General features: G+C 43.7%; 1 protein-coding gene across 4 annotated transcripts; it reads right to left on the reverse strand.

Moving 5' to 3' along the window:
- Positions 1-2,073: 2,073 nt before the first annotated feature.
- Positions 2,074-13,925, reverse strand: Rnasel (ribonuclease L). 4 transcript variants are annotated; one of them, XM_027417351.2, is made up of 8 exons: positions 13,783-13,925; positions 12,834-12,994; positions 9,952-11,554; positions 9,193-9,278; positions 6,982-7,187; positions 6,332-6,464; positions 3,727-3,866; positions 2,075-2,544 (listed from the first exon to the last, which is right to left on the reverse strand). In XM_027417351.2, the coding sequence occupies exons 3-8, from the start codon at positions 11,429-11,431 to the stop codon at positions 2,382-2,384; spliced, it is 2,208 nt and encodes a 735-aa protein (XP_027273152.1). In that variant the 5' UTR covers positions 11,432-11,554; positions 12,834-12,994; positions 13,783-13,925; the 3' UTR covers positions 2,075-2,381. The 4 variants fall into 4 exon arrangements, with proteins under 4 accessions (XP_027273155.1, XP_027273152.1, XP_027273153.1 ...); XM_027417352.2 differs by having other exon boundaries at positions 12,834-12,879; positions 13,783-13,917; XM_027417353.2 differs by lacking the exon at positions 12,834-12,994 and having other exon boundaries at positions 13,783-13,921.
- Between the last annotated feature and the right edge of the window lie 8,475 nt (positions 13,926-22,400).

Consider the following 22,400-nt stretch of genomic DNA (forward strand, 5'->3'; position numbering starts at 1 on the left):
TTTTAAGTACCCAAGAACTTGATTCATCTGTTCTATTGTAGACCTCACAAGTCACTCACAGAAAGTCTAACTTAACAAAATGATTCAATTTTTTATTGGGTATGCTTCACAATGGACATTTTGATTGACATATCCAAGTCAGATAAGAAAGCTCAATTTTAAAACCTAAAGTGATCACTCTGCTCAAAAACCTTCTTTTAAGCCATAAGCTTGTCTCTTCCAGGGTACCGTTAACTCCTTGCAGTGACAGCCATCATTCGTTTCCAGATGCCTCCTTTTAGGAAAGACGTTAAGATATCCTTTAATTCTCATTCCAAAGCTGCATCTTAGCAACCACAATGATAGGTGGAAAGAACACTAGATGTCACACCAGAAAATCTGCCCAAATCAAGACAGTGACATCTCATACTATATGCCCAGAGTACAGAAAAATATTTCTAGCCTTGGTTTCTTCATTATCAAAATAAAGATCACAATGCTTACTTTACAGTGCTGTTTTCAAAACAAAATTAGATTTAAAAATATGTAGGTGTAACGTATAAATTCTAAAGTCCATACAATTTATCTTCATCATCATCATCATTCATGTACAAGGATGGTTCATTGATTACTCAGTGAAGATTTATCAAACATGACCATGGAGCAAACGTTTTTACTAAAGCCGTAGAGATACAAAGGTCTTAAGGAGCTTTGATTCAGGGGTGGGGGGCAAAAGGACAAAGTTGGATGAACCATGCACTGAGGTGACAATTTTTTCAGGGAGCTAGGTAGAGCACCATAAGTAGAGCATATGCACCATGGAGTATAGGAAGGGAGAGAGGGTGAGGACTCCTGAGTAGACACCTGTTACGATAAATATTTCTGCCAAAAGCTGCCTGAGCCCCACCACCACGTGTGAGCTTTACGCCAGCCACCTGCCCGAGTTAGGCCCAAATGAATACACAGAAACTTGTATTAGGTTCAAAGCTGCTTGGCCAATGACTAGGATTCTCATCCGCTAGCTCAGTCTTAATTATCATAAATCTATATAAGTTATAAGATTTATCTTATCGGACGCCTTGTTGGCGTCCCTCCTGGCTGGTGGATCACATCGTGTGCTGGAGCAGGAGTGGAGGGGAAAAGAGGGCCCTTCCTGAGTCTCCTTGCTATGTCACTTCCTATCTGGATCAGCACTTCTCTACTACATTTCCCAGAATCCTCTTTGACTCCTAGTCCTGCCTAATTTGCCGTTTCATTGGCCAAACAGTATTTTATTTAACAATCAATAAGATAAACATACACAGTACATTCCCCATCAGACACCAGGAGCTATTTGATTTCAGATCCAGCATCAAGAAAATACACCAGAAAGAATGTAATTCTTTTAGCTAGGGACCAAATACTGAACGACTGACAAGCTTCCTGGAGCCCTCTGGCATATGTTGGCATATTCCTTCTGAGTTTCACCCAGAAGAGATATGACTGCTTTTAAAGTCCATGTGAGATGCAACAATAACGTCACGTCCTTTTAGATACTGCTCTGCACAGGGTGTCACTCGGACTCTCCAAGCCTTGGTTCTTAAATGCAGACAATAAATTCTGTTTTGCAAGATCATTGGAAGAATTAAATGAGATAAAACATAAAACATCAGCCACAGGGGTCTTGACACTCATTCCTTTGGTGCAATCAATGTGATAGGAATCGTGCTGGTGACGTGACTCAAGCGGGTAGTGGTGCTTGCCACAAAAGCCTCACAACCTGAATTTGATGCTCGAAACCCAAATAATAGTAGAAGGAGAACTAACTTCACAGGTTTGTACTCCAACTTCCACGTGTGGCCTGTGTGCCCACCTCTCCTCTCTCTCTCTCTATTTCTCTTTCTCTATTTCTCTCTATATATTTCTCTCTATTTCTCTCTCTCTCTCTCTCTCTCTCTCTCTCTCTCTCTCTCACACACACACACACACACACACACACACACACACACACACACACACACACCACACACTTTTTTACTTTTTTTTTCTTGGTTTTTCGAGACAGGCTTTCTCTGTGTAGCTTTGGAGCCTATCCTGGCACTTGCTCTGGAGACCAGGCTGGCCTCGAACTCACAGAGATCCACCTGCCTCTGCCTCCCGAGTGCTGGGATTAAAGGCGTGCACTACCAACTCCCGGCCACACACACTTATTTTTAAGAAAATGAAATTTTAACAGAAGGCTCTCCCTAAAATGGAGTAGTGTAGTACACTGCTTTTGTGATTGTGTAGAACAGTGTATCAGAAACTGACACATTGGTTCTCTAACTCAGCCCTCACAAGCAACCAGATTACTTAAGAGATCAGAGATATTCAACTTGCAAGAACTATACACATTAAAAATCAGTTCCTTGAACTTGCAAGATTCAGCTCTGTGGTCCTACTGCCTCAGGCACGCTACAGCTTGGTTGAGTCTGTAGGAAATGTTTGCTGTATTCTGTGTCCTTTAGTGTCTTGTAGACATAGATTGTAAGATCTGGAAACGTCTCCTGAAAATAACGAGAAGGGTCTCCAAGCCTCTCCTTCATACTGAAAGGAAACACAAATAAGTTAGTTGACTGGCCCCAAGCTCTTTCTCATCCTTAGAGTATGCCCTGGCAGCTCGCTGTACTTGATTCTATAGCAGGAACAATAAGGACTTTGGAATCTGATGAATAAGATGCTTCCTGACTCTTTAATAACTGTGCAACTTAATCTTTCTGAAATGTGTTTGTTCATTCATAAAAAAATGGTAGTAACATGGGGGAGGGGGTGGTTCTCATAAGGCCCTACCCCTAAATAAATAGCTGTTACAGGCAACTAATGGGTGCTGAGAGACAGAGAATCAGTCTTTTCCAGGATCAAGACCTGTCTGAGAGGTTCCAATCCCAAGTGATAAGCACTAAACAAAGACACATGTGAACAAAACTAAGTGGACTCAGTATTTATCTATACATATGTAAATATGCAGCAGCAATTAAAGGAGAGGTCAGGAATTTGAGAAGGAAGTGAGGGGAACACAGGAAGAGTTGGAATGGGGGAAAAGGTGAAAATGATGTAACTACACTGCTTATATACAGAATTCTAAAAAATAATAATAAATTAAACAAAATAGTAATACAATACCACAATTCCTTATAAACAATCCCTAAATAATAATAATAATAATAATAATAATAATAGAAGAAGAAGAAGAAGAAGAAGAAGAAGAAGAAGAAGAAGAAGAAGAAGAAGAAGAAGAAGACGATGATGACGACGACGACGACGACGACGACGACGACAACATCCTGAACTTCGCAGCTAACAATTTTGATAACACAAGATTAACTAATATGGGAATATGCTCAACTTTTGTAACCCTACATTGCTTTATATAGTGGCCCTGTTTTCTATACTATTCACACAGGAAGCTGCTTCTGTTCAGTAGAAGTCAGCAAAACTAAAAAGGAGGATGCCCTCCTCCTCTTTCTCTTCCTTCTTCTCTGACAGGGTCTCACTATGCAGTTCTGACTGGCATGGAACTTGATGTGTAGACCAGGCTAACATTGCAGAGATCCATCTACCTCTGCCTCCCAAATTGTGGAAATAAAGACATGTGCCACACCCCCACCCTCCAACTTGTTTTTCTTTATCAAAATAAGTGTTCTTCTTTCCATTCTGACAGACTTAGAATTGGATTTTCTAATTGTTCCCCCTCCATGTATGACTCACAAGAATGAAAGCTACACTTACTGCTTGTTTTTGTCCTCATTGATGTGCTCTCCTATATTCCGAATGAACTTCAGTAGATCGCCCACAGTTTCCTGATAAGGATTTCTAGGTCTATTGGGCAGATGGAAATCATCCATTTCTTCCATAACACATTTGTCGATCTAAAAAACAAAACATTACTCCCAAGATATGGTAACAACATGAAACAAATCCTGATGGTGTGTTCATATCAGAAGGCCAAATACAAATGTGAATAAATGCCCTCTACCAATGAACGAATCAAACAGAAGCAAATGAAAGTACATGGGGCAGTTGTGTTGTGTTTGAATGAGGCATTATGAGTGACAGACTTCCTTCTGTCTGTACTTACCAGTTGCCAAGAAACTATGCCTATTAAACCCCTTTGTGGGAGTGTTAACTAGTCTAGCCACTATGAAAATCAGTATTGCAGTTCCTCTAAATAAATAAATAAATAAATAAATAAATAAGTAAACTAAAACTACATCTACCAAACCAACAGCTACAACTCTGCTGGGTATTTATCTAAAGGAATCTCAAACAACATATCACAGAGATATTGCAGAATTGCTCACAGTAGCCAAGATGTAGAGTCAACCCAGGAGTTAGTAGAACAGTTAAGGAAAATGCAGTTTATGTACACAATGAAATATTTTTCAACAACAAAAAAAGAACAAAGTTATGTCAGTTGCTTGAAAATTGATGCAAATGGAGATAGTCACTCTCAGATAAATAACATGGGATTTTGCTTACATACATAAACCCATATATATATATATATATATATATATATATATATATGACATGAAAATAGAAGTAAAACTGTCTAGACCAACAGAGACTAAGGAAAGGGGGAGGGTTATGAGGGGAGGGTAAAGGGCATGGGGGAATATGCTCAAGGTATATTATATACATATATAAAAATGTCTCTACTTTCAGCCAGGCAGTGGTGCACATGCCTTTAATCCCAGCACTTGGGAATCAGAGGCAAAAGGATTTTAATGAGTTCGAGGCCAGCCTGGTCTACAAAGCAAGTTCCAGGACATCCAGGACTTTTACAAAGAGAAACCCTATATGGAAAAACCAAAATAGAAGAAGAAGACGAAAAGGAGGAGGAGGAGGAGAAAATGTCTCTACTTTCGAGTTTGTCCATTTCTAAAAATTTAAAGTTTGAGCTGAAATCTCATATACATGCATTCAGCAAAGAGTCAGGGCACACGTGCACCATACTAAGAACTAGCAAGACAGCCTCTGTCTCTGCCCCCACGGAACTTGCAGACTAGCAACAAAGACCACATTAAGCCAGCAGTTATGCGTGGAGACAAGTGAAGCAAAGAAAACAACTGAGAAGCAGAATCAAAGATGGAGAGAAGAACAGAGGTCTGAAATAGAGAAGCTGATGGTCTCAAAGACCTGAAGATCATGGATTCTCCCAGAATACTTTGCCCATGCCCTGCATCACACAGCATCATCTCTGCAGATATCTCTGTCTCACCGGAACATACTTTATTCCACTTTATGGTACCCAGACCCTGAGGCTGGCCTAAAACATAATTGCATTGAGAAATGTTTGTAAATTTACAATAATGAAAGTTTGGTGATAAATACAAGATTGAAACGGTGATTAATTTTATAGAGACTCCCTAAATTCAAGTTTGGCAGAATTTGAATTGAAGAGGAAAAATATGAAAGGCTATCTTTTTTCATAATGTTTTCTCAATACGATGTGGGTCCTCAGAACTGGAGCTATTTGGTTTTGGGGGTGTTTTTTGTTGTTTTGGGGTTTTTTTTGTTTTTGTTTTTGTTTTTGTTTTGTTTTGTTTTTTTTTTGCTATTTGTTATGATAAAGCTCTAGGAGAACCTTGGCAGATTCCATGACAGGAGAGGGCTGCGTGATAGACAGACAAAGCTTAGTGAAAAGTTTTATTAGAAAAGGAAAGGGGAGTAAGGAAAGCGAAAAGAGGTAAATAGACACAGAGAGAGAGAGGACAGAAGAGAAGAGGGAGACAAGAAAAGTCCTGTCTGTCCCAGGGGAACAACAGGAAAAGAGAGCACAAGTGGGTGGGGGTCTTTCTTTTAAAGGGGTCCTTTGCACTTTTGTGTAGACTATGTAACCAGACCAAGGTACTGCCTGAATGCATTCTGCCAGGTGACAGGGGCAGGCCAGCATAATGCCTGAATCCTTACACTGTTCACAGGCAGCAAAGGTGTCCAGCCTGCCCAGGCTATGGTCTCATGGTGGAGAACCTCTTTGGCTTAGGCTCTATTTAGTCAGTTGTCCTTGTTATAATAGAACTTTGGGGCAGACTTGAGGACTCAGTAACAGGCTGGGTTAAGGCCATCCTAAGGAAGAACTTAATGACCGTGCCTTAGGGGCTCTGGACTCTGAAGGAGGGAGCAGAGAATCAACAGGGTCAAGAGAGCTCATTTGGAGAGAAGAAAATGACCTCATTCGCTTCCCGATATCAACAAGCTGGTGTATACAATAAGTTCAAAAAAGAACATAAACTTTTTTTGTTGTGTTTTTTTTTGTTTGTTTTGTTTTGCTTTTAGGAAGCATAAACTGTTACACATACCCTTATTCCTAGGCCACAGAAAGTGTTCATACCTTAGATTTCCACTGATTGAAACTTCTGGAAGGCCCAGGTGTCCCAGACTGTAGTAGTTTGAGAAGCTTGCTATTCTTTTTCGGTTTTTTGATGTCAGATTCATTCCCCACATCCCGAAGCACCCTGTATCGCCTGAGATGGTAGAAATATCATAGTCGTTGTATTTTTCCAAAAAGAGAAAACAGATATGCTTTGATTTTTAATAAATCAAATTTTCTGCATAATTGCAGAGGCCACCTGTTCTTCAGCACTTAAAACCAGAATGCAAAGGGTTGTTACCCCTCCCAAGGACACACTGCCTACTGTGCCACGGTGAGAGGAAAGCCTGGCCTGCTGATGCCCAGCCCTGACAGCTGCTCATACCACTTCTTCATCTCCATCTGAAAGCCTGTGACACAGTGGTTGTCAACCTGTGGGTCATAATCCCTTTGGGGGTCAAATGACCCTTTCATAGAGGCCACATATCAGTCATCCTGCAGAGCAGATATTTACATTACAATTCATAACTGTGGCAAAATTACAGTTACGAAGTAGCAACAAAATAATTTTATGGTTGAGGCTCACCACACCTCGAGGAACTGTATTAAAGGGTTGCAGCATTAGGAAAGTTGAGAACCACTGCTGTATCACATACCCAAGTTCTACTTACTGCTCCCAAGTCCAAAAGAAAGGATGGCCAAGTAGGTCCTTCAGACAGTTCTTTACATTCTTTCCAGGAGAAAACAGGCACTGAATGAGGTCCTTAGTGTCCTCATCTGGAGATGTTTCAGCCACCTTTTTATTATCTTGATCTTTCAGTTCCTCAAAAGGGATCTCACCTTTCTTTACCACATAGAGGACCAGCCGTCCAAGGGCCTGCACAGAAGCCATAAATCAAGCCAAAATTGCAATGTGTTACCTCTCTATTTGGGTAGCCTTGAAAGATTTGATAGTATTGTGATCATCAATTTCATTGGTCAGAGATGTGCCTAGAAGATTAGTAACGGGCACCTCTGGGTGTGTCTGTGACAGTTTTTACGGAGAAGACTATGATAATGTGGGCCCTGGCCTAATGGCCAATGATGGACTCAAAATTTCAGTGGATTTATTTGGAAGTAGTGGGACATTAGAAGGTGGCACCTCAGGAAGAAGTTGTCCAGTAGGGGATTGTCTTGGAGGCTATACCTTGATATGATCCCTTCCAGTTATGGATCAACTTTGTTTCCTGTCTATGTTGAGCTGCTCTATTAAGTCCTCACTTCTTCCTTTAGGTTCTCACAGTGACACAAAAGTAGTCAGTCCAGGCAGTGTGGAAACAGAGATGGGAGGGGTTTCAAGGAACCTGTGGGCTATATTCCTGGGATCTTGTGGTGTCATGTTAATACTCTGGACTCCGAATCTGCAGGATTCTAGGTGAGAAAGGCAAAGCTCCATTCACAAAGAACTCTTCAAGGTCACACATGACCACGATGTTTCGGCTCTTCAGGGCCACACATGGTATTATGATAAAGAGTGAGAGGAACCTTGGCAGATTCCATGGCAGGAGAGGGTGACTGAGGTGGGGAAACAAACATGCTGGGCAGACAGAGCTTAAGTGAGAAGTCCTATTATTAAGGGGGAGGAAAGAGAAAAGAAGTAAAGAGACACAGAGAGGACAGAAGAGAAGAGAGAGACAAGAAAAGTCCCGTCTCCCCAGGGGAACAGTGGGAAAGGGAGAAAGAGATTTTAAGTGGGGGGGTCTGTCTTTTAAAGGGGTCCTTTGCACCTGCATGCAGACTACACAATCATGAAACCCTGGGCTGACCAGGGTACTGCCTGAGTGCATTCTGCCAGGTGACAGGAACATGCCAGCACAATGCCTGAATCCTTAAACATGGCCCACACAGTTTAGGCTCTTCAAGGCCACACATGGCCCACATAGTTTAGGCTCCTGAAAGACCATCCTGATCCAGAGTTGATGGGACAGACTTGTTGGCAACAGGATTCTACCTGAGTCTTGAATGTTCTGCCAGAATGTAGATAAGTCAAGAAAGGGAGGATGTTCTAAAAGAAGGGCACACCTTAGAACAAACTGGGAACCTGACCCAGTACTATGTGAGGTAAATAACAGAGTCATTCCCAATCAGGTGGGACGCAGTGCTAACCCAGAGAACCACTAGGCTTTAGTAGAGCAGAGAAGTAGGCAGTGGTCAACACAAGAGATAGTTACATAGATACCACGGGCTGTCAGGAGCCACCAAACCCAGAACCAAAGCTATTGCCCATTGGCTACTATCCAGTAGAGAACTGTCCAGCCATGTCCAAACAAGCCAGGCAGCCTGGATCTGTGTCCTCTCAGGAAGGCTTCTGCTGAGCTCTGTGTCCTTGGAGCTGAAGGCTGGTCCCCAATCCCCCCAGAACTATCTGGAGCCTCCATATCTGGTTTTCTTTGGTACTCAGCAGGTAAGTTGGAATAGAGTTGGGAAGAAACTTCATTTGCCTTAACCTTAGGCAGAAAAATATTTGCAGAAAAACCTTTGAGTTATTCAGAAACCCTCGTAGAAGTCTTTGAAGAAGAGGCATCCTCGGTTTACTTATTTAGCTGATGGAGGAAGAAGGGAACAGTTAAAGATAAAGAAAGGGACCACAGGGAAGAGCAACTCCACACCAACTCAGCTATTTTACCTTCCTCTCTGCCCGGTGAAAGTTCTCCTTCAGAAAGACACCCAGAAATGCCCCTGTATGCAAGGTAGTGAGGACAGTGGACAAGGTAGAAGGAAGCCATGCTAAGTCTTCCCTTCTGTGTTAAAATGAGAGGTTCTCTACCTGACCCTAAGAAGTGGGGTAATGAACAAATAAGGAAACAGAGAACAGAAAAAGTTAACTAGATCACAGAAATTACCTCCAAGTCTCTCATGACGTTCTGGGGATCTCCCGTCCCCTGGATGCTCTGATCAAAATCTGCCAGGTAAACAGCTTCCTTGGAATCTAAGGGACAGTTTCAGAGATGCATAAAAAATATTCTCCGTAGTGTGATAATCAAATCATTTAACTAAATATGTAACATGTTATACAATCTATCATCTCTGAAGATCAATAAGAATACTGTTTACTCATGTCCAGCTTCGTTTGATCTATTAGGTACCTGCCAAGAGCAGGACACACATTTTATTTTTTATGGGACAGACAGTGGGAAGAGATGAGAGTGAAGTTCACCAGCTGTCCACTTACACAGCTCCTGGGGCACAGCACAGTAAAGGGTTACATCCTATGGCTAACTAACAGCTACCCAACAAGGTTCTGAGTCTGACAGTGTCTTCGAAACACTTTCCATTCAGTTAAGCCCACCAATCCCAAACACTTCTGGTACTTTAGACCACCATCATGGGTCAGAAATGTGTTGTCTCTGAGCTACCTGTTCCCTGCCCTTTTCAGGCTCTTCTTCCTTCTTGAAAAAGCCACTGAGTTCCCAGAAAGAGGAATGAAAGAATGATAGAAGCTGGGAGAGAGATCTAAAGATTAGTAAGTCAGGGACTTAGTCCTCAAGAGCTGACCCCTGCTATCTCCATAATGATCAGAAATAAATCTCCATTATTTACAAATCTCTTAGTCTTCGAGGTTCCATCCCAGCCACACATAAAAAACTACCACAAGGCCTCACCTATTAAGATGTTTTGTGGCTGCAGATCCTGATGGGTATATCCTTTCAAGTGTAGTGTTTGAACAGCCTTAAAAACAGACAATAGCACATTGCGAGCAAATGTATCTTCACTGTTCTCCATGGGTTCCTCTCTGTGCTCACCCAGGAACTCTTCCAATGTCCACTCACACAGGGACACACACACATAAAAACAGTCCTTGGTGATCTCTTTTCCATAGAAAGTCACAAAGTTATTGTGGCCAAGGAAGCCCTGCAGACAGGAGACTTCATTAAGTGCACGTGTGCTGTCCTCAGGGAAGACCTTCACAGCCACCTCTTGATTGTCATAGAACCCCAAGTAGACGGCCCCTTCAGAAGTGCTAGCAATTTTAAATTCCTCATCCACAAAGATCTTGAGTTTGCCAATCATGGGTCGATGCATACTGTGGAGTCTCTTCAAGGCTTTCCCCCAACGTGAACTGTGAGGCAACCAGTCTCCATCAGGAGGGCCAGTTTGATCCTTAGCTCCATAATGGAGAAGAAGTTCTACAAGGCAAGAGTTGTAATTTCGCCTGGCTATCCCAACAAGATCCTCACACTCGGTACTGGCTCCCTTAGCACACAGCAACTCAACTATTTCATTCAGGTTGTGTTCAACAGCAAATTGCAGGGCTGTCTTGCCCTGGCTATCTCTGGCATCAATGTTTATTTCCTCTTGGCTCAGTATCATCTGCACCAAACCTGTGTGTTTTTGCTTTTCCACTGCCAAGATCAAAGGTGTCTTCCCTCCTTCTCCTCTCACGTTAGCATCAGCCCCATGATGGAGCAGAAGACGAGTAATCTCCTCCACGTTTTTACCCCCTGGGTCCCGCAGAGTACAGATCAAGGCATTTCTGCCCTTATTGTCCTGGGCATTGACTTCTGCCCGCATCTCATTGAGGAGAATACTCACGACTTCTGTGTGGCCTTTTTCAGCAGCACCCATAAGAGCAGTGGCCCCTCCTCTCTTCATTCGCTTTTTGTCCTCTGTTGTCTCTCGTCTCAAATTCACATTGGCTCCCTTATCAAAAAGGAATCTTAAGGCTTCAACATTACCACACTCAGCAGCTTCCATGAAAGCCGTGAAGCCATTCAAGTCACGCTCATTGACATCTGCTCCTTTAGAGAGGAATGTCTGAAGCAGTGTCACATTTCCATTGATCCCGGCAATGATGAAGGGAGTGGCCCCATTCTTCTTCCTCTGATGAGGGTCAGCTCCATGACGAAGCAGGAGATGGACAATGTCTACTTTGCCAAGCTGCACTGCGTTGTGCAAAGGTGTCCAGCCCCCAATGTCTTCACAGGCATTGATATCAGCTCCTCTTTGCAGCAATTGCTTTATCCTGTCAACATTCCCCTCTTTAACAGCTTCAATCAACGGATGAATGTCTTCCCCAGTGGTCCTCTGACTACTTGAGGTTGTGGATCCATCCTGGGGTATGTCATGATCATTGGTCTCCATGATTGTCAATTCTAATGCCTAGCACTCTTAGCCCTTTCCTTGAGGAATGGACACTTGTTTCTTTGGGATGCAGAGTCTTGGGGTAGAAACTGGGTTTATGAGTTCTATCTTCTGACGGCCCCTCTGTAGACAAATGAAGAGGTGATTTTGCTATTTCAGACAAGAAAAATTCGTCTGACTCAGAACTCAGCTTTACCCATAGGAAGCCTTTGCTAAACACATTTACTTGCTTAACTGGAAATTTCTAAATTGTAGACTATTGTGAACATACGTAAATTTAAAATGAGGAAATTATTACTCCACAGCTCCACGCCCCCAAAGCAACTGCTACCAATATTTAGTATATGTGTATAGTGTTAAGTTTCAAATCTGGGACAAATATCTGAGGTGCCTACTTAACATATCAAAGCGAGTATGGCCACCAGGTTCTCCCAGCATCTCCCAGTTACCACTTTTTACAGGGTATGGCTGGCAGACCTGGCCCTATACCATAGAGAGTTACCCAAAAAGGCTCTTTTCCTATATAATCTAGACATTTTGGTTATCCGTCCCCTTTGTATCTTGAACCTCCTGACTGCTGTTCCTGGTTTTCCTCTCTCCCTGCCAGCCCCACCCTCCCAACATGATCCAGCTCAGTCTGATGGCGTCCATTCTGGATTCTCCCAGATGTCCCTGCCTCTACCTATCTATGCTCTCCCTCTTATCTACAATCTCCCTCCACCACACCTAGTAGCAGTCATAGCCTCTCCTTTCCTTTTTCCTTTTTTTCATTCACAGGGTTTTATTTTCAGGCTGGGGTAAGGCTATGCTTAGTGACTCTGCACTTTCATGCTTATTCCAATCTTCTAATCTTGAATATTTTGACATTTGAAATGATATTTTAAAAATTAAACAGTGCCAGGCAGTGGTGGCACATGCCTTTAATCCTGGTGCTCAGGAGGCAGAGGCAGGTGAATGTCTGTGAATTCGAGGCCAGCCTGGTCTACAGAGTAAGTTCATAGCTACACAGAGAAACCCTGTCTCAAAAACAAAACAAACAAGCAAACAACAACAACAACAAAAAAGTCTTGGGGCTGGAGAGATGGCTCAGAGGTTAAGAGCACTGACTGTTCTGCCAGAGGACCAGAGTTCAATTCCCAGCAATCACATGGTGGCTCATAACCATCTGTAATGAGATCTGGTGCCCTCTTCTGGTGTGCAAGCATGCATGCAGATAACTGTATACATAATAAATAAATAAAGCAAAAAAAACAAGAAACAAAATAATTAAACAGTTCAAAACAATTCTGAATAATGTGGTAGACAATTTAGCTAATTTTATTATATTTTCCTATTACAGATTTCTTATAATAGACGTCCTGAAAACTAACTACTTTTTTCAATATTCTATAAACGTACTTACCTAGCAATTGGCAGCTTCTGGGGGTGGGGAGAGCACAAGCCAGCTCCTTTAAGAAGAAAAGGTATCTCTTTGTGTTTGTCCTTCTGAGTTTCTTTATCCCTGGTGAGGCTGGTCACCCCACACTCGCTGCTGCCTTCTCCACGTCTGTCCTCATCATACCCCTGCACGTTTTTATGGAAGTAGTCATGAAAAATGTGAATCTTGAGCTCAGCTTTGAGTCTCTCTGGGTGTGCAACTTTTGACTTCCACTTCCTGATTGCACACTCCTAAACCGCTGATTTACAATATCGTTCCCTCAACAGAGGACAGCAATAAACAGGGCCGTAGGAGACAGTGTTAGGGAGTGTAGCAAATACTGGGCATTGGATAAATGACAGAGCATATTACGCCTCTTTGTGCATTTTTTTTTCCTTTGTAACAAACCCTCTTCTCCTAATGACCTGCCCTTCCTTCCCGGAGTGTCATTTAGGCCAGTGGCCTCACTCAGCTCTAGAGCTAGATCCAGTTCAGCCATCGGCCAGACCTTGTTAACCTGAACAACTAAATAGCCGTGTCTGCTACAAAATGCACGACGCATTTGAGGTCTACATATGCAGTATAATCTGAATACCAAGTGAGTCATTGACCAACGCGTTTGAGCAGCCAGTGCTGACTACAACTGCCTGTGAGGTGGGCTGGTGTAAGCGGCAGAGGAGGAAAACCCAGCCTAGAATGGAGCGCCTGCCCCAAAGCAAAGGAGCCTGCTTTCACTTTCATTTTCTCCTCCCTTGTTCTAGAGAGCTGCCCCAGAAGCAGAGCCCATAAATACAGTGATTGGACGGTGACAACCTTAGGGGATCACAGGGCTGCCGCGCAAATCCCCAGGCTTTCTCATTCCCTCCCCAACCCCAAGAGATCAGGCAAGCCACGACTCCTCAGCCACTGCCAGCTCTCCTCCAGCGCACCTTACCTTCCAGTCTCCTCAGCGATCATTCTTTCCAGCGATCATTCTTTCGGCAGTAACAGTCCTTTAAGACCACCCCCTAGAGAATCTAACATTTCCTTGTGGCACGTCACTGAGCCATCAGGGTGGAGCCAAGAAAGAAGTGAGAAAACGGAAGAACAGAAGGTGTGTGCACAGGGTCAGCCCAGACTCAGCCTGAGCAATCTTCACCCCATGAAAGAAAACAAAGGCTCTACCCTGAGCACGGAGGGCAGATTTGATCGGCATCACGGCTCTAGCCTTTCAGGTTATAGGACCCAACTTCACTAGCACTCTTGTATCTTCTGTTGTCATAAATCCCTTGTGTTCCTGGAGGGAAAGAATTAGCTAGCTAGTGCAGGGCAGGAAGCCAAGCGAGTGTTGCCACAGATGACTGGAAGTGCTTGGGATGCAGGGGCTTACTGCACAAACCTGAAGCTCTGCATGGATGGAGCTTACTCCTTAATGGGAACAGAGAAATTACAAGCAGTCTTGCAGGGATGAATATTGTGTGTATGTACATGGCGTGTGTGTGTGTGTGTGTGTGTGTGTGTGTGTGTTTGCGGCAGGCAGCTGGAGGTCAGAAAACAACTCTGTGATGTGGGTTCTCTCCTTCCACCTGTACATGGGTTCTGAAGCTCAAAATCAGGTTACAAGGCTTGCCTAGCAAGCACCTTTACTGGAGGTGCCATTTATTCAACCCCATAAATAAGGTTTTGTTTAATAACTAGGATGTCCAAGTATGCTGGAATGCCTGGCAGTCCCTTTTTCTATAGGCTTCATGGCTGCTGTGTTCTAGAACCTCAAATACATCCTGCTGTCCAATCTGTCTTTGTGTGTGCTATTTTGCTCTCTGAGCAGATAATAAATAGTAACAAGGATTATGATGGTGCTGGTAGCAATGGTGGTGGTGGTGGTGGTGGTGGCTGAGGTGTTGTTATTGGTGGTGGTGGTGGTAGTGGTTGAGGTGTTGTTGGTGGTGGTGTTTGAGGTGTTATTAGTGGTGATGGTGGTGGTTAAGGTGTTGTTGTTGGTGGTGGTGGTGGTAATTATGCTAATTACAGAAAACAATTGCATAGCTCTTGAGTGTACTTCAGGAACTGTTCTGAGCACTTCACAGATACTAACTCAGAGAAGCAAATCTTCTTAGGATAGCTACTATTTTTCACCCCATTTTACAGATAGGAAAACCAAGGCATAAAGCAGTTAAGTAGCTTGCTGTGCTCTGGAGACTGGGCTACATCACAGAGGACACACTTACCTTCATTCTCACAGAAGCCAAACAGGGAAGAGAATAAATTCAACCATGCAGTGTGTGTTATTGTAGGAAACCCACGGGGAAAATAGTGTAGATGTGGGAGGGTTTAGAGTCCTGAAGACATACGGCAGTCAGTAAAGTGCTTGCCTTGTAAACACAAGACCTGAATTCAATGCGTAGAACTCATTCAGAAAAGAAAGGAGACACAGCAGTGCCATCCCAAGAACTTGGGTAATAAAGAATGGATCATGGTGGCACATTTGCAATCCCACTGCTGGGGAAGCACAGACAAGGCATCCTCAGAGCTTTCAACCAGCCAACATGGTCCACTTGGTATGTTCTAAGCCAATGAGAAGTGAACAGTACCTAAAGAATGACAGCTGCGGTTATCTACTGACCTACACACACACACACACACACACACACACACACCACCACCACCACCACCACCACCACCACCACCACCAGGATGGGAATCTCCATAGGGTGATTGGGGAAGGAGGAGGTAGCTTCGTTCAGATGGTGACATTTGAGCAAAGACCGGGAGAGGAGGCTGAGGAACCAAAAATTAAAATTAATAAAAGTTTTAAAACTTAGGCCCTGAAAAGGGCCTAATAACTGGGAATGTCGTGGCTGGTACCTGAGCCCTGCTCTCAGAGAAGGGGAGGTAACCCTCCACCACTTGGGTCAACATTACTATCTGCTAATTGCTGGTCATAAGGTTGTAAGTATCCCCAGCCCAGGGAATAACTGACAGATCCCGTGACTCTGTGGCCCATGCCCTGCCTTATCTCACTCTTGCTTAAAATATATAGTTACTGCTTTACTCTGTACTTTGTATGACCTTAAGTAACCGTGGAAACTCTATAATTTGTAGCCTTCAACCTTATGGTCTGTCCCTTTAAAAGCTTCTCCTTTTGGCTGGTTGGGATCTCATTTCCCTGCCATGGACTGGCATCCAAGCTGGCCAGCTTGAACAATAAAAAGAAACCTTTTGCTTTTTCATCAGAGTGTCGACTCTTTGGGTTAGTCTCTGGGCTCCGAGAACCTGGCACAACAGAGGCAAAAGCACACTGCGCAATTGCCGCCTCAGATGGAACTGTGGGTGCAAAGGCCCTGAGGCAGGAACAACTTCAGGTATAATCAAGGAACGGCTTAGAGACCAGTGAAACTGGACTGAGAGGAAATGGCAAGTGGAGTTTCAAGACATGTCGGAATCACGGACCCTTGAAGGACTTTGGATTCCACCCAGTGCACGATGGCCACCAAAATTGGGAAGCGGGGAGATGTTAAACTCTGTTTGACTTAGGGTGACTCTGTTCCTTGAGTAAGAAACCACAACCAAACCTAATTCATAACCACAGAAAGCTTGTGCTTGTACTTTTCTAAGAGATAGCTGGGTCTCAGCCAATCGGTGCAGCCCGGCTTCAGGTGGCTGTCTGACAGACCAAGCTATAAAGAAGTACGCTGTCACTATGCCTCATTTTCACTACGTGCACGGTGTGATAAGACACTGGTTAAAATCAACTTGGAGAGAAAGGGTTTATTTGGTTTGCAGGTTGAAAGGACAAAAATAAATAAATAAATAAATAAATAAAACAAAAACCTGGTGAGGTGGGTACCTTTTGGCAGATCCTGACAAGGTATGCCCCTAAGAGAGTTAGTGTAAGGGGTTTATTGGGGCAGGAGAGAGTGAAAGAGCAAAATGCCTTCTTGGAGTGGGGACATGAGAGAGGCAGACAGACAGATGGAGAGGCAAGAGACAAGAGCTGTGACTGACAACATTATTTTTTCTTTTTTGTTTTGAGTTACAAACACGATTGAGTTACATAACAATCCCAGTTCCCTTCTCCCTCCTCTACCACCCCCCAACTAAAACCCTACCTATCACATATCTTTTCTTCCATTCTTCCCCTGACTCAACCTTTCTGCTCCCTCATGACCTCTGCATCCTTCCTCTTCTTCCCTTCTCATTCTCCTAGCTCCCTCCCCTCCTCTTCCCATGCTCTCAATTTGCTCAGGGGATGGTGACCCTTTCCCTTTCTCCAGGGGACAAAGTTTGTCTCTTTTAGGGTCCTCCTTGTTTACTAGTTTCTCTGGCAGTGTGGATTGTAGGCTGGTAATCCCTTACTCTAAGTTTAAAATCCGCATATGAGTGAGTACATATCATTTTTGTCTTTTTGTGATTGGGTTACCTCACTCAGAATGGTTTCTTCTAGTTCCATCTATTTTTCCTGCAAATTTCAAGATTCCATTGTTTTTTTCTGCTGAGTAGTAGTCCATTGTGTAAATGTACCACATTTTCTCTATCCATTCGTCGGTTGAGGGGCATCTAGGCTGCTTCCAGTTTCTGGCTATTACAAATAGTGCTGCTATGAACATCGTTGAACAGATGTCCTTGTTGCATGAATGTGCTTCTTTTGGGTATATGCCTAGGACTGGAATTGCTGGATCTTGTGGTAGACTGATTACCATTTTCTTGAGGAGTCACCATACTGATTTCCAAAGTGGCTGTACAAGTTGGCACTCCCTCCAGCAGTGGAGAAGTGTTCCCCTTTCTCCACATCCTCTCCAGCGTAAACTGTCATTGGTGTTTTTGATTTTGGCCATTCTGACAGGACTAAGATGGTATCTCAGAGTTGTTTTGATTTGCATTTCCCTGATGGCTAAGGATGTTGAACACTTTCTTATGTGTCTTTCAGCCATTTTAGATTCCTCAATTGAGAATTGTCTAGTTCTGTACCCCACTTTTTAATTGGATTGTTTGGTGTTTTGGAGACTAGCTTCTTGAGTTCTTTGTATATTTTGGAGATCAGCCCTCTGGACTGATGACATTTTTAAGAGGTGTGCATGTTACGTAATAGAGAGTGGAAAAGCAACCCCTTCAGTAGCAGCTGGTCACAGCAACAGGAACTGTAGTGGCATCTTGTTTAACCAGTAGATGGCATCCTAAAGGTGTGGCTTCAAGTGTTCAGATGTGACCCCTTATAAGGAAGAGGAGGGGTTGGCTCACTCTGGGGCAGCAGTGGGAACTTCCAAAGGGTAAAGACTGCATCTTCAGGAACAGGAAGACTATTTGTGTAAGTGCTTCCCTAATAAATACCTGTTTATTATTTATCTTGGATCTTGTGGACTCATTTAAACCCTGCCTTCAGGGAACTAACGGGTTATATACTCCATCATCGAGGGAAGCCAGAGCAAAACCCAAGGCAGTGACCTGGAGGCAGGAAATGAAGCAGGGACCATGGAGGATGTTTATTGGTGGGTTCCCCCTGGCCTGCTCAGCTTGGTTTCCTTGTACAACCCAGAACCACGGCTTAGAAGTGGTACCACCACATTGGTCATTAATCAAGAAAATGCCCCACAGCCATACTAACAGGCCAAACTGATGGCAGCAATTTCCCCAGTCAAGGCTGCCTCTTTCAGGTGACTCCAGTTTGTATCTGATTGACAAAAAGCTAACCCGCTGTCTGGCCATGGCTATGGGCTGGCATTCTAAAACTGTTCTGGTTTTGACTGCCACCTGATCCACAAATCATTTACGACTTAGCTGAGGTTGCTAAATGGAGTGTCTAAAGTGCTTCCTTTAACAGAGACTGTTAGAATAATCTAGCCAGTGTCAGCCCAGAACAGGGCGGGACATAGAGGTAGCAGGTCGTGTTGGTTCATGCTAAGCAGAAGATGTGACAAAGACTCCTGGAGACTCTTCTCACCCACCACAGCCTGCGTGAGCCCAGGAAGCTTGCCTGTCGTCAGCCGTGTAGGAAGAACTCAGCCCAAAGGAAATCCAGGGCTTGATTTCATGATCCTGGCAGGTTTGAGGCTGTGTCGGTTCATCTGGGGTACGAGGAAATAAAGATCTATGCGCAACTGGATGCTCTTTGGAAGTGGAAGAAATTTTCGTGATGGCTGCCTTCACCGTTGTTTTCTAGGAACTAGACCGAACAAAAGAGCTAGATTGACAGCATCACCCAAGTAAGCCAGCAGAGGGCGACGTTTAGCTCCTTTTGTGGTGAAATCTTGCACAGTTCCCGTGTTTTTGTCTTGTTCCCCCACAGTCATGGGATAACTTCTCTAATTGCTGCTGACATTCGGTGGGGATGTTTATGTCTGAGCGGAGAGTTGTCAGGGCCGTTTTGTTCAAGCAAGTGTTTTCTCTCATTTTTAGAATTGAACCACGATTGATACGTTGGAGAATAAGTTCCACTTGCAAAAGAATCCAGCTAGTCTGAATGGGTCATTTTGGAAAGCTTAGTCTCATTTCCCTCATCCTGGAACTTCTTCCCAGAGAAGAGGCTTTCTTTGTTTGTTTTATCTTGGTTTTTGGCTTTTGGAGACAGAAGAGTTTTAAACAACCCAGACCAAACCTCAGAGCAGCTGCAGGTCTAACTGATTTATAAGAGGCACGCTGATTTACTTTTTTTAAAAAAAGATTTTATTTATTATGTATGTATATAACATTCTGCTTCCATGTATATCTGCACAACAGAAGAGAGCACCAGATCTCATTACAGATCGTTGTGAGCCACCATGTGGTTGCTGGGAATTGAACTCAGGACCTCTGGAAGACCAGTAGGCACTCTTAACCTCTGAGCCATCTCTTCAGCCCATGATTTGTTACTTTTTTTTATGATTTCCAAACCCAAATTCTAAAAATTATTTGAGGCCACTTATAATAGGAAGCACACATATAATAAAACTCTATAGTATCAACACATGTATAAGAGACCCTGTGAATAACAGAGGAAAGCAAATATCTGATTCCAATAGAAAACTCAACTCTGGATCAAGGCCAGGGCAGAGAGCTAAAGTGACCCTTGTGAGGAAAACACAATAATTTATTAGCTGTCACATCAGGTGAGCCTGAGAGGAGTGGCACTTGGCACCAGCTACCCACCTTGGGGAAGAATAAGTGTTGAGACAGGAAAGCATGGAGAAGGCTCAGTCAGTGTTGCAGGACTTCCCCAGGACCATCTTGAACCTAGAAACACGAGGAGAAGGAGATGACCCAAAAGACAGACTAGTACCACCTCCTGGCCGAAGAGATCCATCCATTCACAGGTCCCAGCCCCTGGGTGTGGTTTAACTTTGAAGAAGTAATAATTTACCAAGAGTAGAGAGCAGGCCCAGGAGCGAGTGGGAAGCCTGAAGTAGAGACATGGAGAAAAAAATGCAAGGCCCAGGTAAATGTAAGGACATGTCCCCAGCAAATGTAAGGGTATGTCCCCAGCAAATGTAAGGGCATATCCCTAGCAAATGGAAGGATATACCACCACCACCTCCGACCCCTTACCCACTTCCCACACTCAACTGTGGTTGCCTGGATATTCCTTTAACCAAAAATAACCTGGAAGGCAGGTCTTGCCTCTGAGCTCCCTTCCAGACATGAACTTAGCTCACCCAAAGCCTTCTGGGATCTCGGGTAGGAGACAGTGGGGTAAAGTGGAATCAATAGAATGCAACTGTCCCCCATCAGGAACGGTCTGGACTGGCTTGCTATGCAGAACAGCTGACTGCTACAGCTCTGTACATCTGACTGATCCTTTTAAACTTTCTGGGCCTTTGCTTCTATATTTTAAAGTTATGGGATTCGTTCAAGGATTACAGAAATTAGCATATGTAAAATACGTAGAGCAGTGTCTGCCACATAAGAGTATTTGCTATTTTTTGAGAATGCCACCAAGCTGTTTGATACACACTTTTCATACATTTCCCATCATGACAAAAGCTCTTTGAAGCCAAATACTATTTATAGTCACACTTCATACTACCAAGTGAGAGTCTAAGAAATGGAGCAATACACTGATGAATGAGCCGCAGACATGAGATTCAGTCAGTTGTGTAACATTTGTCATTGAATCATGGTTTCAGTGTGGCTGCCCTAGGGGTGGCAGGGCAGAATTAACTAAAAAGGGAGACCTCTCACTTACATAGAAATGCATTGTAAATTTTTAAAAATCTACACATTCTTGCTTTACTTGAAGTCTAAGTCAGTGCCTGAACTAGTGATTGTGGGCATTTAGTCTCCATTGTCACCTTGATTGGATCTGATATTAGCAAAGAGACAAGCCTCCGGTGAGTCTGTGAGCATGATCCCTGGGAGGGTTAACCGACAGGTGAAGACCCTCCCATGCTGGAGTGGGCAGCATGTTCTAGCTGCTGCCAAGACAGGAGAGTTCCAAGCTTTGCCCACTTGCCTTTGCTCCCTACAGGTGAGCGCATTTACCCTGGGGTATAGTGCCTAGACCCGCCCCCACACACACACCCTGACTGGGCTCAGGTGTTTAACTCCAGGCTTTCTTTTCTTCTCCTAAGGGGTTTGGATCCCTGGACCCATTGCAAACACTCCACTCACATCGAATTACCTTGAATCAGCCCTTCATGATTCCTGGACACCCGAACAGTATATTACCCAAGACCTTCCAGATTAAAAGTTAATTTTTAGTCCTAAAAGAACTAAGGAAATCTTGGTTTAACTCCTACACACACTAACTGTGTTAATAGTTGCAATTTCATCAAAATTTCATATGTTCACCAACATGAATTAATAAACCAAACAAATTCTAGCCATTATATAGAATTCTACCGGGTAAAACAAAATCTGCTCTTCCAGAGGACCCAAGTAGGGTTCGAGCACCCACACAGAGTGGCTCACAGTCACCTATAATCATAACTCCAAGGATGTCCTCTTCAGGTGCCTGCAATTCACAGGCACATAACCACATACTTGTGCATATAATTAAATATGTGTTGACTATTGAACTCAGATGAGCCTAAGAAAAAGCATAGTTATGGCCACAGGGGGGCAGCAGAGGGTAAAATATGAGCTGACCTTCCTCAGCCATGGAAGCAACTTTGAGCATTCCTGTCTTCCATCCATCCTTGGTCCTGGTCCTTTCTGCCCATCTCATGTAGAGAGATGTCCCCACAACCACACACCTCCCTCCCTCCAGGAATTGATAGAGTTGCTCTCTGGGCTATATGAGGTCAAGACCTGCCTGAGTGTTTGTTTGTTTCTTTGTTTATTTTCTGAGACAGGGTTTCTCTGTGTAACAACCCTGGCTGTCCTGGAACTCGCTCTGTAGACCAGGCTGACCTTGAATTTTGAAAGATCCGCCTGCCTCTGCTTTCCAAATGCTGGGATTAAAGGGGTGAGCCACCACCCCTGGTTGTTCCCATGTTCTTGCCTAGGCCCTCAATGTCAGAATCCCCCCTGCTGTCACCCAAGAGCCCTGGATCTAGGTGTAGGGTGTAATTCTAAGGGTTATTTGAGCTCTGATCACCCTGAGAGCTTAGGGAGAGATGAAAGTCAACAGAATGTTGGATATATTGCTGTGTATAAACAGTT

Source organism: Cricetulus griseus, chromosome 5 (genome assembly GCF_003668045.3).
Source record: "Cricetulus griseus strain 17A/GY chromosome 5, alternate assembly CriGri-PICRH-1.0, whole genome shotgun sequence".
Lineage (NCBI taxonomy): Eukaryota > Metazoa > Chordata > Mammalia > Rodentia > Cricetidae > Cricetulus > Cricetulus griseus.

Excerpts from the sequence above, each read along its gene's own strand:
- Rnasel (XM_027417351.2), bottom strand. The coding sequence starts at position 11,431 with ATGGAGACCAATGATCATGACATACCCCAGGATGGATCCACAACCTCA. Across the intron at positions 9,279-9,951 it reads GCCACAAAACATCTTAATAG|ATTCCAAGGAAGCTGTTTAC; the intron begins GTGAGGCCTTGT and ends ACTGTCCCTTAG. Across the intron at positions 6,465-6,981 it reads TTCTTTTGGACTTGGGAGCA|GCGATACAGGGTGCTTCGGG; the intron begins GTAAGTAGAACT and ends CTACCATCTCAG.